At 28.5% G+C, this 19,210-nt stretch overlaps 2 protein-coding genes across 2 annotated transcripts; both read left to right on the forward strand.

The window, feature by feature from the left end:
• The first annotated feature begins 1,506 nt into the window (after window positions 1-1,506).
• LOC107063708 (DNA damage-regulated autophagy modulator protein 2-like) lies at window positions 1,507-4,835 on the forward strand. Its single transcript, XM_015315704.2, has 7 exons — window positions 1,507-2,183; window positions 2,326-2,421; window positions 2,602-2,723; window positions 2,797-3,026; window positions 3,357-3,495; window positions 3,573-3,730; window positions 3,804-4,835. The coding sequence occupies exons 1-7, from the start codon at window positions 1,930-1,932 to the stop codon at window positions 3,876-3,878; spliced, it is 1,074 nt and encodes a 357-aa protein (XP_015171190.1). The 5' UTR covers window positions 1,507-1,929; the 3' UTR covers window positions 3,879-4,835.
• A 682-nt stretch (window positions 4,836-5,517) lies between these two features.
• On the forward strand, window positions 5,518-10,400 carry LOC107063714 (DNA damage-regulated autophagy modulator protein 1). The gene is made up of 8 exons (XM_089179359.1): window positions 5,518-5,964; window positions 7,284-7,462; window positions 7,651-8,036; window positions 8,538-8,659; window positions 8,790-9,016; window positions 9,136-9,274; window positions 9,384-9,535; window positions 9,719-10,400. Exons 3-8 carry the CDS (start codon window positions 7,954-7,956, stop codon window positions 9,818-9,820), a joined length of 825 nt encoding a protein of 274 aa, XP_089035485.1. The 5' UTR covers window positions 5,518-5,964; window positions 7,284-7,462; window positions 7,651-7,953; the 3' UTR covers window positions 9,821-10,400.
• The last annotated feature ends 8,810 nt before the right edge of the window (window positions 10,401-19,210 follow it).

Here is a 19,210-nt window from a genome sequence, read left to right on the forward strand (position 1 = left end):
AATTTCGTTTTTCAAATTGAATTCTTATTAGATCCAACCAAACGATAAATTTCAAAATCATTTTATTTTTAAGCAACAGATACTTCAAAAATAAAAAAATTAACCTTCTTGTGTTTCGATACGTCAAGTACTTTGTTTTTACCATCACATTAAAAATACAAAATCTAAGTCATCATTAACGTAATATATTTTGCTTTTACATTACCATAAGAATAATAATGATTTCTGAAGGAGAATAAAATTTTATACTATTTACAAAGAGAGGATATTTTAAGTGAACGCTAGTGTTAAAAAATAGCTTTTCGAAATTTTATTCGGATAAATTGAATTTATCAAATTCTACCGTCCACGATTATTTAAAATGCCTTGGATTTTACATTTGAAAAAAAAAATATCGTTTTTTCGTTACCATTGAAAAAATAAAATTACTTTCCGAATAATCTAATATAATATATTATTTAGCAAAATGTAACTTGCACGTTCGCCAACAAATAGAATTGAACAATTCGATATATCCAAAATCGATATATTATATTTATAATTATAGTGTAAATATATATATATACATACATATATTATATTAAATATATATAAAAATATAGGTGCCATTTATGTGAACAATTATGTATGTACTTGAGTACAATTTAGTGTCCAAAGTTGTTTAAATCGTATAGGATTTCATGATTGAAAACAACTAAATAAATATAGAATAAAAAAAATTATATAACATTATATGTAAAGAAATTATATAACATTATGTGTATGCAGGGTGATTAAGCTAAAAATTTATTCAGTTTCTTGAAATACGCTTACGATGTAAACAATTACAAGGAAAATTATTCATAAATTTTTAGGTTATCTTGAGATCATCTTTACAAAATTGTTAATTAAATAATTGTTTCTGTTTGTAATGGAAATAAGAATTATTTTAATTATTTCTAAATTTGTAAAAAAAAAAAGTTTTACAACATTATCTAAATTTTCGAATGAGTTTCGATTGTCGATAAAACTTCTAGCGTCATCTATCGATAAAATGTAAAACATAAGACTTAAATTTACCCCCTTGATAACAATATTCGTCTACAGAATTCCCATAAAAATGATTTTGGTATTTTACATAAACCTTAAACTCTATTCCTATTTGATTTCTTTTTTATAATAAAATATGTCGAAGAATTGTCATGCGAAATAATTTAAAAAGAAAAAATAAAATATATTAATTAGACATTGTAAAAATATTTCATTGTACTTAAAAATAAAATATATACAAAAAAAAAAAACAGAAACATCATCCAAAGAAATTGCAAAAATTTTATTACAAATTTATATGTCACAAAAAAATATACAAAAATAATACGAATAAAAGGACAAAGTAAGTATCACATTATATGTTATTGTCTATACTTTTTGTATATGTTTATTACCTAACAATTATTTAGAGATAAGTTAAATAGATGTTTGACAACATAAATAGGTTGAATATTATCATAATAATGCTAAACGAGAATATTTTTATATGACCTTGGAAACAAATGTTATACGCCATAGTATTTTAAAATAACAGAAGCATTTCTTTCCATATTAACATTTTTGCAAGCTAGACATTAACAACACGATATACCAAAAATGTTAATAGAAATAATTGAACCAAAAATAACGTTAATGTAAAGATTCGAAAAATTTAAACAATCGGTTATAAACAATTAAATGTGTTTTTGCCGTAATTGATCATGTGTTAAACGTAATAAAACAAAGTTTTCATCATGTGAATTAGTTCATTTTTAAGAGAAGACGGTTGAATATTGAAATTTTAACTTTCTCGTATTACATAGAAGGCGTTTTAATAATTAGGTTCCCTGTTAACCTCGAAAGTATTCAAAGAAAAATATAAATAAGAAGAAAAAGTATTACGAATCCACGAGTATAACGATGGAAACGTCAAATTTATCACCCACACTTAAACAAAGAAGGAAATTCAAAGGCATCAAAGAAACTAATATGAACAATCATCAGTACACATCATCCATTAATAATCATAACTCCGATCTATGTACAATAGGTAAAATTAGTACTTCTATTAATCAGAAAATTCAGACATTAAAGAACCGTTGTAAGGAGTCCATGGACAAGTGTTTCTTGCAAGAAGAAAAAATGGATATTATCGATTCAAACAATACCTCAAGGTATGATCATTTTTACAAATTTTATCTTTGCGATTTTACTTTTTTTATATAAATCTAATTTTATAAACTGTTTATTTCGTTTTTATTTTTATATTTCATTTTTTTCTTTCTTATCTTTATCATATTTTAACGTATTTTCTAGCGTTCGGAGAAACAATAATACTACGATGAATAAAACTATATTGAAAATTTTATATATTAATATATTCATCTTAACTGTCATTGGAATTTTCTTTCCGTAAGTCGAATCTATTAAAAATATATTACGTGGGTTGATATATCGTATGAATAGATTATAATTAATAATTATAACATATTATAATTAATATTATATATGTATTACACACGATATATTATTATAATATAAAGAAAAAATTTATGATATACAAAAATTAATAAATATTAATTTATATTATAGATTATTATTTTCAATATACTTGGATCACGCAAAATTAAACTTCGTATACATATCTGAAACGGTTTATTATTATCCTGAGATAAGTATTTTCTCTCAATGTCTGAACTTGATCTCCTTTTTTGGTAAGTTTTATATCTGTAAGATACAAATATTTTAATTCAACTAAAGTAATCTTATATTCTTACTTATTATAAGGGGGTCTTGGTTTATATCTGAGACATCTGATATTAGTTCAATTTATTCGAGATAGAGGAGAAAATATAATTGATAAAAATCTAAAACATTTGTCTAATATCTGTAGTACACTTATAGCGATAAGTATAAATGTAATTGGAAATTATCCGGTATATGGAATCACAAATATAATACACACAATCGGTGTAGCTTTATATTTATTTAGTGTCACCTGGTATTGCATTATTCAGGTTAGTATATGTGTTCATTTGTATTTTCAATAAATATTATTTTTAAATTTATTTAAATTATTACTTTGAATTTAGTTATTTTTTTTTTTAAACTTCACAAACAAATTTTACTTTAAATTAAATTCGACTTATAAAGATATATTTCCTTAGTTTTTTGAAAACGAAAAATATTTATCTTTAGAGTATTTTACAGTAGTTGTTATTTTAATTGCTTACTGAAATAAAAAATACTAAACACACAAAAGAAACAATAAAATTATCGCATTATAAGAGTAGCATCAATTATCATGTTTTTTTTCTTCTTATTATCTTCTTTTTATCTTTTTACAGACCAAGTTTACCAAAAAAATGATCGGTACTGTTTCCGATATTTACATTTATTACATACGAGTTACCTTAAACGTAATATTGTCAATATGTCTGCTTATGTTTTTAATACCTGGTCAAATTGCGGTACTACAATTCGAAGGTTTACAAATAATTGTTTAAAAAATCTGTATTATTATGCATTACTCGATCTATAGAAATATTATTCTTTTTTTATAGGTTCAGATAAGAGAAATTGGGGCCGAAATGATGGTGGTTGGTTGATGTACGTTTTAAGTGTTATAGGAGAATGGGGACATTCATTATTTTTCAGTATATTTATGGTTTCTTTAATTTATGAATTTCATGCGATACGTTTCGAAATGCCTGGTATTAAGGTAAATGTTTAATTTAAATAATTAAGCTATTATTCATTAGAATTATTATCAATAAAATCAATTATGTTGACAGATAACTTATTTAGACCAGAAAAAAATGAAGGAATTAAATTCTGAAATCGTACAAGACACGACTGTTCTTCAATAATAATCGATTTAATTATAATAACAAAATAAAATAATTAACATTAAAATTATTGACAATGAATGTGTAAATCAATTTCAATTAAAATTGTTCAAAATGTATTGTCATTGATGACATTTGTTATGCGAGTGCAAAATAATTTTCATTTCAATTTGTTTTATTTATTTATTTTAATTCGACGTTAATTTAAAATAAATAAAATATTATTCACAGATAAATAATAATGATCATTATTTACTTTAAACAATACTTTTGATTGATTTTGATAGTTTTTGGTGGATAAATCAATATAAAATTATTTCTATATACTTTTAACTAACAATGCAATTAATATATTAAGCATAGATTTAAAGAATAAATGATTGATAAAATTTACAAAAACAAATCGTTACACATCGAACGAGTTTCGCAACATTAACAATGAGATATTAATATATTAAAATAAAACTCAACATACGTTCAGTTTGAAACAGAAATATTTACCGCAGAACGGAAGTTCTCACCGGTAGTGTTTGCCTTTTCTGAACATAACCGGATAAGAATATGATAATAAACTTCATACGTTATATATTTGTCTCATACAAAAAAAAATAACGTCCAAATGTAGTCACAAGAATAAGCATTGAAATAGAACAAATTTAATCCGTACACATTGTTTGATAATAGTTAATTAAGAATCGAACGACGTGCAATAATTTATAAAAGAATGAAAAAATAAATAAAAATGTATTTTTTCTCTTTAATACGATATACCGAAATACAAAAGATTTTCGCATGTCAGTCGCTACGACTGTTTTTCTATTGACAGCTAATCAAAACAGATAATAGTGGCAAATAAAATAAAAATATGAATTTTAAAAAAATTTTTTAAAAGTAATTTAGTTACTATGTTACATATCAATAAATTCCATGTAAAATTAATCTGTAAAACAGCAATAAAGATGTGATAGTAAAAAAATACAGAGGACGTATATTTACGCCTTTCGATTATATTGATGGATTTGTGAGAGCGTATTTATACGCCTTTCGAATATATTGATGGATTTGTGAGAGCGTATATATACGCCTTTAGCAGTCAAAGGGTTAAAATTATTAAAGATATTAAATTTCAAACGATTCAATTTAAATATTAAATTTACTAAAACGAACTGAAGAAAATATTTAAACTCAACGACACGAAACGTGAAATCAAATAATAATAAGAAAATGAAATTGATAGAAGTTGCGAAATGCAGTAGATCTTCGATTACAATATCTTTCACTCGATACTCGATTAATAACTGCATAGTAAGCGAAAGAAAACAAAAGAAAGTTAGAAAGGTGATATCTCAAAATAGGAGAAATCGTAGATTTGGTGTCGTGTGTAAAAAAAATAAAAAAAATAAACAAATCACCTCGGATTGTTAAGAAATTTTCACTTCAACAAAATCCCCATTTAAAAAATGCGATACCAACGAATACAAAGATGTATAGGGGGTTTTAAACGTCATCGCACAACGGCATTGGCAACGGCATTGACAACAGCATTGACAACAGCATTGAAACTACGTTTGTTTTCCTCGCTCTCACATCAGTGGCGCAGCTGCTATACGTGCGGCCCTTTTCCTTCTCCGACGCATCATCGATCGCTTGGACGCCCATAACCTCAGTGCTGTTTCGAACAAGCACACACGTCACACGAGCGCGATCTCGCCTATCCTTTTTGTTCCTTAAATATTTTTCAACAAAAAATAAACAAAATAAGGAAAAAAAAACCCCCATCCAACAGCACTTCGAGCAAACCTCTTAATTGAATCGAAAAATACGTCTTTGTGAACAAAATTATTGTTGTCATCCCAAGTACTCGCGATTATTATTAAAAGTGACAGGAAGAGAGAGAGATAGTGAGAGAGAAAAGTTCACTAACTATTCCTTCAACCCTCTTGTCCAATCCCTACCCCGTTTAATTTTTTTTTGTTTTTTTTTGTGTGGTATTCGATCATCATCGGAAATATTTTACCTGCAATAGTGAAACACAGTGTGGTTTACATATGTCAATGAAGTACGAACGTTATTCTGAATATATCAACTGCAATCCCTGTTTTTCAAGGTACATGTATAATAATACAATTTTTTTTTATAAATACTTGCTTCTCAAATTTCATTTCTATTACGTTTTACTCGCGTTAATTGTTAGTAATTGTTATTTTTAACCTTTTCTTCTTTTTCTTTTTATTATTTAATAAATAGTAGTAAAATGACGGGGGATGTAACGAGTGAGAAAAACCTCGTGGCCTTTTTCCCAAAGGATATTTTGAAATATTGTCCATGGTATCTGGCCAACGCCCCCGTGTGAAAAATTGCACGTTTCCTGCACTGCAGTTTGTTGATGAATTATTTCCTCTCTTGTACATATATATATATATATATACATACACGCGCCCACACATATAGCTACATATTCACAACCTTTATATAAATATATATGTATATATATACGTATAAATGTAGTTAAATCTCGTGATAATCGCAGGCGCACGTGTAGGAGCCATCATCGATTAGTAAAGTTTTCAAATAATTGTATGGTATACGTATGTTTCCCATATATACATAAATATATATGTATGTATAGGTGCACTCATGTGTTATGACGAGACAGTTAGGAATCCCAGAAAGCGCGGTAATACGATAAAGTATATATGGTTGAGTGAGAGGGTCGATGGCTACGTGGGGGATGACGTCGAAGGGTATAAAACGACGTCTCTCACTCACACAAATTTACTTCCCTTTTTTCTTTTTAATATCTATATACCTATATACATGTATCATCCACCTGTCTCTCTTTATTTTACGCGATACGTGCTACGTTTTAAAAGCAGACGTATTCGTATACATATGACATAAAAAAAAAAAGAAATGTATGGATTTTGCAGGAAGGTACAATATTTAACACACGTAAATTTTTAATACGTAAAAATGGATATTTGATAAATACGATTTTCGATTATATTTAAATTAAAAAATAAGTAATTTTTTTAATGTTAAGGTTATATATATATTTTTTTATTATAAATTGATTTATTTATTTATTTTAATAATATTGCTATATTTTGTGGTTAAATAAATTAGTATATTATAAAAAAAAGATTAAAGATTCAATTAAGATTAATTTAAAGTACAGCAAAAATTGATTGGATATTGAGCAGATGTATTGCATAATAAACCAAAAATATAAAATTCTAATGTTTTTTAGTTACTAATTTAATTATTGTTCTACGTGAAACAAATTACAAAACAGGTAACGTGCGATGATTATTTTATTTTTTTCTTAAATGTGTAACTCACATTACCATACACTTGAAATCAAAGTTGAACTAACATAGTATGTATATTGATTTATACGCTTATCTATTATTTATGTGTTTACAGATGGTAGATAGATAATGTGAAAGTATAAGCTGTTGGAATTGATGCAACGTCTTTTCAACAATCCAATTTATTCCTCCATAATTTCAACATGATCGTTCAGTATACTTAACGGAAATGACAAGATTATTACTGGCTTAAGAAACAGGCTTAGAAACTGTTAAGTCATAATCTCAAAGTAAGTTGAAACTATTATATTTAAAATTATGCAACACTTATACTTTTCTATAAACACAAATTTAACGTTAGAAATATTTTTATCTCATTCATATTTCAATATCAATTATTTAAAAAAATCTCAATTAATTAATTAACGTGCTAAACATTAACATAATTACTTGTATTTGTTTTATGTGAAAAAAAAAAGGAGAAAAAAAGGAAAATAGGAAATGGCAGTAAAGATTGGCGTTATGATCATTGGTCGAGATCGTCAAACGAGTTGAATGATCACTATAAAAACAAGTCTACCGGTGAAGAGAAGTGAAAAGAGGAAGGTGGTGGGGGTAAAGGAAAAAGCACGAATGATCTTATCTCGTCGTGAACTAGCGCATTTTCAGCGCACGAATCGACGAAAGATACTCCAAGAAAATTACGGTGATCGTCAACGTTCAAGGTTGTAGATAAGAAAAAAAGAATCGACGAATAATTGTGGTGGACCGATACGTTGATAATCATGGATAAAAACGATATCCTGGTTAATCTTCATTATTTACCTATCATACTATTCGTTTCCCTGCCTTCGGTATTCATAATCACGTGAGTTAATTATTTTTAATATTTTATTATATAATAATAGGAATTTAATTAAGGATCAAAGTGAATTTTCTTCGATTTTCATTTTAAATTAATTTGGTTTTCTTATTGAATGAGTTAAAGGAATATTTAATTAATTTAATATTATTTTATTTTTTCATAACATAATTTTATCTCGTATATAAAAATTATTAATTTATATATATCGAAATATAAATATATGAAATATTTATTTATTTCAATATTATTATAAATAATTAATTTTATTAAATAAATGTTAAGAATAATTATTTATTATTTGATTACTACTATATTTTTGTGGCATAATTTTGTGTATGAAAAAAGAAATTATTTTATTTTATAAAAAGAATGTGTATAGAATAAAGAAAAGGTAAATTAATACCTTCTCAGTAGATTATCAAATAAAAACAAAACCAATTCCCATGAAGTTTAGTTCAACAGCAGAGTAAACAGAAAAAGTAACAAGATATATTTTATTTCTAGGTATATCATAGCTGTATTATCGGATCACGTAGAAGCAGGATTTCCTTACATCTCAGATGTGGCAACCTTAGCACCAGAAAGTTGTATATTCGCTCAATTTATGAACATGATCGCTGCGCTCAGTAAGTAAACCACATATCTAGACTTCGAAAGTATAGTACGTATGTATTTGTCGTAGTAAGAAGAAATAAAAAACCGTTTAGATTGTATTATCAAACGGATTTTATCATTCGCCCTGATTTACTTTCACAGTGTGTTTCGTCATCTACATAAGATATTCTCAAGTGAAAGAATGTACCAGCGCATTTCGTTTACAAACATCTTTACCAAGATGGAATTATTGGGCCTTGATTCTTGGCCTAACGACTACCCTAGGTGTCTCAATTGTAGCTAACTTTCAAGAAACATCGGTCATTGTAGTACACATGATTGGTGCATTTTTATGTTTCGGTGGTGGCACCGCATATTTTTGGACACAGGTAATAAAAGTAATTCAAATTAGTATATTAAATTATTCTATACAAAATCTCATATATATTTAAATATGCATTAATATTTGTAATAATAAATCCTTTAATTATTTTTATTCATTTATTAGGCTGTTTGTTCATTCTACTTACATCCACTGGGATGTTCATTAAGAATGGCCCATCTACGAACAGCTTTATCAACATTTTGCACGGTCTGCTTCTTCGTCATATTCATCACCGGAGTTTTAGCAAGTCTGGCATATAAAGGTCAGCTTAAAACATTTATCAAATTTGTTGATGTGAATAGTATGAATTCAATGACAATAGTAAATCATAATGAATAAATCCTCTTTGATAATGAATTACCTCGTTGTAGGTACTAATCCTCAGAAATGGTACAAAGCTGACGGTGGTTGGGAACTTCACGTTACAAGTACTGTAACAGAATGGATTTGTGCAATCGCATTCTGTTTCTACATTTTGACGTTCACCGATGAATTTCGTGACATTAGGATGAGCCATCCAAAGGTAATACCTCATAAAAATTAATCGATTTAATTAATTACAAAAATAAATCATAGTCGAGTGAGTATTCAATAAATGATATTAATCCTATCAATAATCAGTGTTGAATCTCACTCGGCTAAAGTGATCCAAAAAAATTCAATAAAAACGTATTTGATGGCTCATAAAGTTAACACATCGTTTCAGATCGTATGCAACTTCAATCGATCAAGATCCAGCAACGAGGTTTTGAACGAAAGTCAAACTTCTCCATTGTACCAAGATCAAGATAGTCCAACAATCACCTGATCCCATAATGGCAGAGGTACCGGTGTATATGTAAACCTGCTTTCTCATTCGCCAGTTGATACACCTTGCCCTGGATATCGATACAGAGAAAACAGGGATGCTTTATTGGATGATGTCGCACCATTAATAGCAACGACACCACCTAACGAGAGAAGAACCGATGACCTCTGCCCGGTACAAATACACGTGCATGATTCAGCAATCAGAGAACGTCGTCGTCAAGGATTGGAAAAAGGAAAAGAACGTGAAGAAAAAAGTAATGAAACTCAAGAAAACGATTCTCATCGGTGGATCGACTTGGACGAGAACGTCCTTGACAGTTATATACTAATCGATGACGGTTGCGTTGAATCGGCAGTAATACATGAAGAAAAAAACTTTCCTGATTGCGACAATGACGTAGACCTCGACGATGACGCTGGTAGTCACAGTAATTATAAGTTGAGTATACTAGCTAAACTACCTTGGATCAGACAGGTTGATTCTGATCATGATGATTCAACCATTTATCCACTTGCTAACAGCCATGGCAATGCTTACCAAGAGTCAAGCAGTCATAACGAATATTCAAGATTATATACCGAAATTTCGGCTAAAAAGGAAGCTGAAGATCGTCGTCGTCGTCGTTGTCATCATCAGGAAGACGGGGAATACGCCATAGCGAATAGTCATGGGGATAAAAATATGTTGGATATTAGAGGCCGTACTTGTAGCGAGAGATTAGAATCAGAACATCTTTCGTTGAGAAATCCTAAAGTTGACCTTATTAATTACGAAATAGCTAACAGTCATAGTAATTATCGTGTGTTTTATGATAGCCAAACTCAACATCAGGATATACAGTCTAATGAGTCGTGGAAAGATAAATTAGACAAAAATCAAGACTCTACTAACGAAGTTGAAGATAAAAACGAAAAATCAACGAATTCTCCTATATCGAACAAATTAGATAACAAGTCGGAAGACGCTACTTGTGACATAGAACAATGTCTGGTACAAATAGAAGAGAGTTTATTGAACATTGAACAAAATTTACTTCACGTTCAAGATTTAGATTTACCCGAATTAAGAAATCTTCTTTACAAGAGTCCAAGTATCGAGAGAAGTTTATATGAGATGCAGGATCTTCTTTATGCCGATAGCATCGTACCGGTTATAAAAAGAAACAAATCGTTGTCTCTGGAATCTGAGGAAGATGAAGACGAGGATGAAGAAGAGGACGAAGATGAAGAAGAAGAAGCCTGGGTCGAAGAAAAATTAACAATCAAGGATGACGACGACGAAGACGGTGACGCAAATCCTTATCCTTTCAATGGTGGTTCGAATGAAGAATCATCGGACACTGCTAATCAAGACGAAAACAATCCTCCTAAATCAATCGACGATCAAACGAGTAACGATTGGGTCAACGAAAACGTTGATCTCAAAAACGAAACCGTCGAATCAAATGTACCAATTGATACATCCAAAGCTGTCAATTTTGTTCTAAACAGTTTAGGAAAGACACCATCTAGACGTACAGTCATTGACGAAAATAAAGAAAATATTAGACTGTGTTGGTCAGAACCGGAAGATCCTACGGTCGATTATAATTTAAATAATTCCTGTTTGGAAAAGAAAATTCATTGTCAGGACAAGTGTCACACCAGGACTAATTCGCTCGATGAAAATTCATCTTTCAAGGATACAGAAGTTACAGATAAGTATACGAAAACTTCGTTGCAAAATATATTCTTCGAGCATAAAAGTAATCGATTATTGAAATCCTCGGACAAGGCCAAATCCGATGGTACTTTGCAAACTCGTCGTGACAGGTCGTCATCTTCCGGTAGAGGTGAACAAGGAAAGAAGAATAAAGAAAGAAGAAAAAGAAGATCTTCCAACGAAAATCGTCTTATCGGTTTTGACGAGAAAACCGAAGATTTTCGTAAGAAGATTGAAAGCATGGTGTCACATCGTAGATCAACTATTTCCACTTTGGATTATCATAGAAAAACAACGAAAACATCTACGGAATCAATTGACAAAGAAAGATCACGTTCTCGTGATAGATCACCTAGCAGATCCTCAAAAAGGATTTCTTCGTCTATGGAAAGAATTCACGAGAAGGATTCAGCTGGTGGTAAAAATTGTGAAAAGAAAAAAGAAAAAAGGTTACGGGTAGATCGCAAAGTACATCGGACAATGCTTTGGTCCCAAGCAAGTTAATATCATTGTCCTTGTCTCTGTTATTGGCAGCACTTTTACAAGCAGTGAGATGTCTCACTGATCTCGTTGAAGATGCCTTTAGATCTGTCAGTTATGACAGAAGTGGCCTATTACAATAAGGACTTTCTCGAATTAACATACACTTGTATGGGGTTCCATTGTTTTACAAAATCTCACCATCGACATCTCAATAATCCACATTCTCTAGTTCCCTTAATTATAATCGTTAGAAAACTCCTTAGATTTATTAGAGATTAATCATTGTCATAATCATTATAACTTTCGTTTCATGAAATACATTCGATCGAGTAATCGCAATTTTTCATGATATCGATGAAATAATGTCTCGATGTTAAAATTGCTATTTCTTACGATACAACGAATAAGGGCTGAAATGGATTCGAGTGATATTTAAAGTACGAGTGAAATTCGATATTCATAATTGCCCTGATCTTCTTCATGAAAAAAAAAACTACAAAATATATCATTGCGACATCTTACAGCGTTCGAGCAATATTTTATTTAATACGAACAAAATTCAATTTTTTATTTACACCAATCACAATTATGTCTTATCAAATATAATTAATTAATATTATTATTAGTTCATTTTCAAAATTAATGTTCTTGTCGTAATAAAAATTACTATGCTTTAGTAAATCATTGACAAATTATTCCATCAAATCATTACTCATCTCATGTAACATTTAAATTAATTTGTCAATGATTAAATCTTTACCATTAAATATTATCTAATAATGAAATAATTTACTTACCGATACATTAATTCTCTTACAAATAATTCATTAAAAATTAAATCAATAATAAAAAAAACAAAATATTGTTCAACGCTCTTAACTCTAATACACATTTCTGAAACAACGTGTGTTTACTTTATCATAATAATAATATCAAATGAAGAGACAACAAAAAATCAGAGAAAATAATCGATTCTAAAAATATCGAATCCTCCGTAAAAATAAAAAACGTTTCAAGTAATAGACTCGTATGTACATTTGGAATGACAAATACTTACAATTAGATATGCACACCACATATTTTTTAGATCTTTTATTTTTCTTTTAAATCTCTTCTCTATTTTTTTATTTGTATTTTATTATTTTTCATAATCTACGAGGCAAACTTTACCGTCTATGATCGCAATCGTCCCACAGCTACAGCTGCCTTCTGTGATAAACGCTACGCTTTTGAAATCTACGTAAATACATTTAAAATAAAAATAAAAAATTAAAGAATACACATTTTTCGGAAATCGAGTATCGAAATTCATCATTGTACGTCGAAGGAACGGATGTTTAATTTTTTTTCCTTATAGTATATATATATATATATATGTACATAAATATATATATATATACATAATGCATGAAAGTAAGTACATACGTACGTATGTATATGTGTGTATGCATGCATGTATGATGGTATGGCCTAGATTCGACTTAGAACGTGAGCGAAACAAGTGTATAGAAAAGTTTCGATTGAGCATTCAACGTAACAAGGAATGCTAGAAAGGTGCTAGAAATAAAAAAGAAAAAAAGAATAAAGCCTAAAGTGGCTTTAAAAATGGCGTAATGCGAACAAAATTGCGATTCACTATGTTAAAGGAGAGTGACTTGTCTATTGTAAAACGTGTGAACATTCCTATATTCTTCCTTTTTTTCCTACGATAAAAAGAATAAAAATAAAAAGGAAAAAAAAATAAATAAAGTGAGAAAAAGAGTGAGAGAGTAGAATGAGAGTGCGAGTGAGAGTGAGAGAGAGAAAAAAAATAGAAAGAGAGAGACTGTATAAGTTAACGAGAAACGATAAAGAAGGACAATAGAATGATGATGATTTATCGTACGAGCGTGATCAGTGACTATAGTAATTTCACATTATATATATATATATGTATACATATATATATTGTGTGTGCATGTACGTTCAAAAGTGCCTAAATCATCGCGTATAATATACGAGGTGCAGTAACTATACCTAATTATTAATAATAACGAAGAAAAAAACAAATTCAACGCCTACTTAAAAACATACTTTAACAATAAGCTCCATTTTTCAAGATGTATCATTGCTGAAAAAAAAAATAGAAGAAAAGAAAAATATTAAAAAAATGAAATAAAGAAAAATTGAACGAAAAAAAAAATAAAATAAATCAAACTCAAGGATAAAATAAATAATTAAACAAATAAATAAATAAATAAACGAGTAAAAATAAATTCTGTCATGCGTACTTTTATCAAATAAGACAGTCAAATAATATACGGGAAGAAGTGTAACTTGAAAGTCATGCATGTCGCGTCATGTAAGTATACAGATAAGAAGATCCGGTAGTTACAATTTTCTTTTATTTCGGTTTATTTTTACCTTCCTTCTCGCATAAATTCAATTTAATCAGACAAGATTCGTCTTCTTTAAACAGACGCGCCGCGCCGTTAATTATGAAAGTGTTCTATAAGTGGAGGACTAAAAATAGAAAAAAAAAACAAAACAAAAAGAGGTAATTTTATCATTTACTTTTTTGCTATATTAAAATAAATTTTAATATAAAATAAATCATAAAATAAATGTATGTACATATCAAAAATAAAAAATAATTATGAAAGTGATACAAATGAAATAATATTCTCAACTAATTTTATATCATTTATTTTATATTAAAACCATCACACATTTCTATATTATAATATTATTAAAACAATTATATTTTTATAATATTAAACATAAGACTTATATTAATACATTTTCATAATTCCTTATTACGTATATACGTTAGTATTAGTATAGTAGAAAATATTCGTTTGAACTATCACGAAAGTGACGAGAGATTAGCCCAAGTAACAGCTGATACTTATTACCGTTTACTACCCAAAGATAGTACCAGTAAATTGTAGTCTCAGAATAAGAGAGAAAGCAGATGAAGGGAATTGAGTAGGGGGAACGGGATAGGATGACAGAAAGATAAAGATAGAGAGAAAGAGACAGAGAGAGAGAGATATTCGAATCTCGATAAGATATGCCATTAGGTCCTATATCTTGTTGGTGTGACCTTGGAATACCAAAGTAAGCTTAAAGCAGGCAAGATAAGAGATAGGAAGAGAGAATGGAAGTGAATGTGAAAGGAGCAAGGGAGAAAGAGAATGAAAGGCGTAGTATACCGACAGCAAGACGAACGAGCAAGCCTGGAACTTGCACTAATAGAAAATGGATAATTGATTCCTGGCCCCCGTTGAATAGCGATCGCATATCACATCGATTATATGAATATTTCGTGTATAACAAGAAATTCGAACTAGGTTTTGATCATCCTAAACTTTACCATATATGATCAATAATTACGTGTATTGGATATATATATAGGTTTAGGTATGTTGCGTGTGTATATATATATATATATTGGGGAACAGTTGGTAATTTCTCTAAAATAATTCCAATGGAATTCGAAGTAGTATGGTTAGCTCGGCTTTAAATGCACACATGTATAGAGAAACCACATAACTCTAGAGATATGTGTGTACGTATGTTTGCGTGTATGGCTAATACAGGCTCGTAAATTATCGTCGATTCTACGTTACTCTTACTGGAATATATCGAATTTCCTAATACGTGAATTTAACGCACTGGGATCCTATATATATATATATATATATATGTGTGTGTGTGTATATATGTATGTATGTATGTATGAATGGGTGAGTGAGTAGATGTTAGGGTTGCTTTAATACATTTCCTAGCCTTTTCATCGTTTAATCATTCTGACAATGAGAGATAATCCAAATTTGATGATATCTATAGGATGACACATACATGTATGTGTTGGTTAGGATCCTAAGTGATTTGGAGGTTTAAATAGAAAAAGAGAGAAAATAAATTCAAATCGATTCGACAGGATTGAAGTGCCTTAAAGGAAAAACGGGATCGAGTGAAGATGCAGGTAAACTCAAAAGTCCTTTTCGTTTTATGCTATATGTACATATGTACAATATATAGGTATATGGGAAATAGTAGTTGTACAGCTTACTATGTTGCACTTCGGTATATAGTACTTTCTTACCCTTGAGTTTCCAAGTACTTTGAAAACAGAGAGAGAGAGGAAACTTCTCTCTGAGAAAGTTGCAATTTGCAAAGTACACTTCTAACTCGATTGCTAATTTTCCTTGAATTAAAGTCACGTCTTGTGCATTGAAGATAGTCGTTTGTTTTAATCGATAATAATTGTATAATATATTACTTATTAGAATTATTACATTCATTAATGGATGTAATTCGTTAAATAAATATTTAATATATTATATTTATATTTTATTATAAAATTATAATTTTTGTTTCTTTTCTTTTTGTAGAAGAATTGTTTTTTTTTTTTTTAAGAGAAAGAAGAAAAAGCAAAAAAAAAAATAGAAATATTTATTCGATTAAATAGTCGAAAATAAAAAGTACAAACATTGATTTACACGTATATAAAGATTTTTCACGCATTTCAATATACATATTTTTTATTTACAGTTTGCAAACATATGATGGAGAAAAAAATACGTTGGTATAACGGTGTCAAATCGTTTTAAAATATTGAAAAAAAAAAGAACAGAATTTTTAAACTTTTTTGTATACTTAGATATAATTATTAAACCTAGAGAGAGAGAGAGAAAGTTTTCCAAAGGACTGCGACAAATCTATCAAGACTTTTCTCGATCTCTCTTTTTATATATTAGATTTTTAGACCACGCTATTGGCTCGTAATATCGACGGATTTTTCCGTCTCGCGTAAAGTTACGACGGCGATTCAATTTCAAACTTCTTCGTATATTTTACCTTCAACTCCCACGATTTTCAATATCTTTTCTATCTTTTTTCTAATTTTAAAAAACTCAATATTACTCTTTTCCCAAATTAAATATTGATATTAACAAATACTCGTGAACTTGGTCTCATTTTAATTATACAAAAATTATTTTAACTTTTTAATACGAAATATCGTTCGAGATGTAATACAAAATTAATATTTAAAATTTTTAAATAATTAATACTTTGCTTATTTGAATAAAAATAATATAAACTTGTTATAAGTTGTAACGCGAATAATTTAATTAATTATTATATTTAATTACAATCACATTATTTATTATAATACACTAATAATCCAACCAAGGAAAGGTATTAACTAACATTTCAATTCATTAATTTTACAACAATAGATCTGTATTATTAATTATAATACAGTACATCTAACGTATCGATATTTACTTAATTTATTAAAAAATACAATAATCAATAATAATGCATATACTTAATACCAATTACTGATTCATCGATTCGTACGAAATATAATAAAATCCGATACTGCAAATCATATGAAATAATAAATATGCAATAACAAAACCAAATTTTTAATCAACATAAAAATTTCATGAATGATATGAAATTAGTATAAACAAATTAATAAAAAAAAGAACATTTAATACCAATATACATTCGTAAACGAGTTAATGAAAAAAAAGAAAGTCCTCCGTAGTTCTTACTGAACAATCACTATAATGAACACGCATAACTGTCACGCTCTGTGTTAAAACATTGGAAAATATCTAATTAAAAGCTTGAAACCATTAAGATAAAATAGATATATAATACAATATAATACATTACACACGCGTCAATCGTTTTTACATATTTAAATGAAACCAACGAGACATCTCGCTAAACATTAATTACAAAATCATTCGCATAAACGTTTATTACGACATACAGACTTTATTTCATTTCATGATCATTTATCATATTTTATTGGATTTACATTCGATCATCTGGATACCATTAATCATATTTTATTAAATTCTATCATTTCGATCGTACATTTCATTCAATTTCACCTACGCCAGATAATTTTCAACGTCAATATTATCATCATTATTATTTTCATTATTATTATTATTATTATTATTATTATTATTATTATTATTATTATTATTATTATTATTATTATTATTATTATTATTATTATTATTATTATTATATAGGTATGAGATATTAGATAGAAATGAAAATAAAGAAAAGGGAAAATTCTTAACGAGAAGCAGTGCAAGGAAATCATCAACGTTAAAAAATATTTACGATTCGCATGAAAGGAGCTTTTAATCTTTCACCGTCGTCATTATTTTGATCTGAGAAAAAAACGTGTATTAACGATTGTTTTATATACATCAAGGCTGTAGATGAGCTCTTTGCTTCCTTTGTTGTTTACTTTTATGACGTCTGCTAGGTGTTTTACGACGACGTTTTAACGATAACTGTCAAGAAAATATAAATATCCGTATATTTGTATGTGGGTGTCTGTATATATATATATATATATATATATGCAAAAAATAATATTATCGTAATATATAATTAAATATATAAATAAATACAATATTAAAAATATGTAATACGAAACACCCTTTGTTTCAAAATATCTAGGCACAGCTACAGGGGTTATTTCAGTATGTTGAAATAAGACAAAAAAAAAGAAAAAAAGCATACACTTATACACCCAATATGACCTTGTTTACCTTATACCCGAATTTGTATTAAAACCACTCCTGAGTTTGTTCTCACATATTTGAAAACATCCTATATACGTAGAGACATATGTGCAAACAGAAAATAATATATGCTCCAGATTTTTATACAAGGACGTAACTTTAAAAAAAAAAAAAGAGAAAAGAGAGAGAGAGAAAAAAAAACAAAAAAAAGGAAGTATCAATCGTTTAAGAATGACAGAGGTCGCAGGTTTACGTGGCCAACCGTAAACTCGTCGTTTCTTCAAGCTTAATACTGAAATACGAGCTAGTTGGAAATAAAATGGGTTGCGAGTAGTAGTTTGCTCGAGGAAGTGAGAGAGGATAGTTCTCGAATAGGTATCAACGTTTTTATTTTTAAGGTCAAACCTCGTTCGTATCGATCCAATACTAAACCAAGTAAAATAATACTTTCATACTATATATATATAGTATACGCAATTATATGTCGGATATTTTTTGAGGGAAACTTTTTACAAAAAAAAAAAAAAGAAAAAATAAAGAAATTTCTAATTGGAATAAACGTACGTGTAGATATACGTAAATGTTTGTATGTATTTGCGTATATAGATTTCTTTGAAAGTTGCTACCACGCTCGGACAAGCTTTTTAATTTT

The sequence above is a fragment of the Polistes dominula genome, unplaced genomic scaffold, assembly GCF_049000335.1.
Source record: "Polistes dominula isolate Pdom_NZ unplaced genomic scaffold, Pdom_raw_medaka contig_373, whole genome shotgun sequence".
NCBI lineage: Eukaryota > Metazoa > Arthropoda > Insecta > Hymenoptera > Vespidae > Polistes > Polistes dominula.

What these genes read in the sequence shown, in the direction of transcription:
- LOC107063708 (XM_015315704.2), top strand. Translation starts at nt 1,930, where the DNA reads ATGGAAACGTCAAATTTATCACCCACACTTAAACAAAGAAGGAAATTC. An exon ending in TGCGGTACTACAATTCGAAG is followed by an intron (nt 3,496 to 3,572) that starts GTTTACAAATAA and finishes CTTTTTTTATAG; the next exon opens with GTTCAGATAAGAGAAATTGG. An exon ending in TCGAAATGCCTGGTATTAAG is followed by an intron (nt 3,731 to 3,803) that starts GTAAATGTTTAA and finishes TTATGTTGACAG; the next exon opens with ATAACTTATTTAGACCAGAA.
- LOC107063714 (XM_089179359.1), top strand. Translation starts at nt 7,954, where the DNA reads ATGGATAAAAACGATATCCTGGTTAATCTTCATTATTTACCTATCATA. An exon ending in GAACATGATCGCTGCGCTCA is followed by an intron (nt 8,660 to 8,789) that starts GTAAGTAAACCA and finishes TTACTTTCACAG; the next exon opens with TGTGTTTCGTCATCTACATA. An exon ending in CCGCATATTTTTGGACACAG is followed by an intron (nt 9,017 to 9,135) that starts GTAATAAAAGTA and finishes TTCATTTATTAG; the next exon opens with GCTGTTTGTTCATTCTACTT.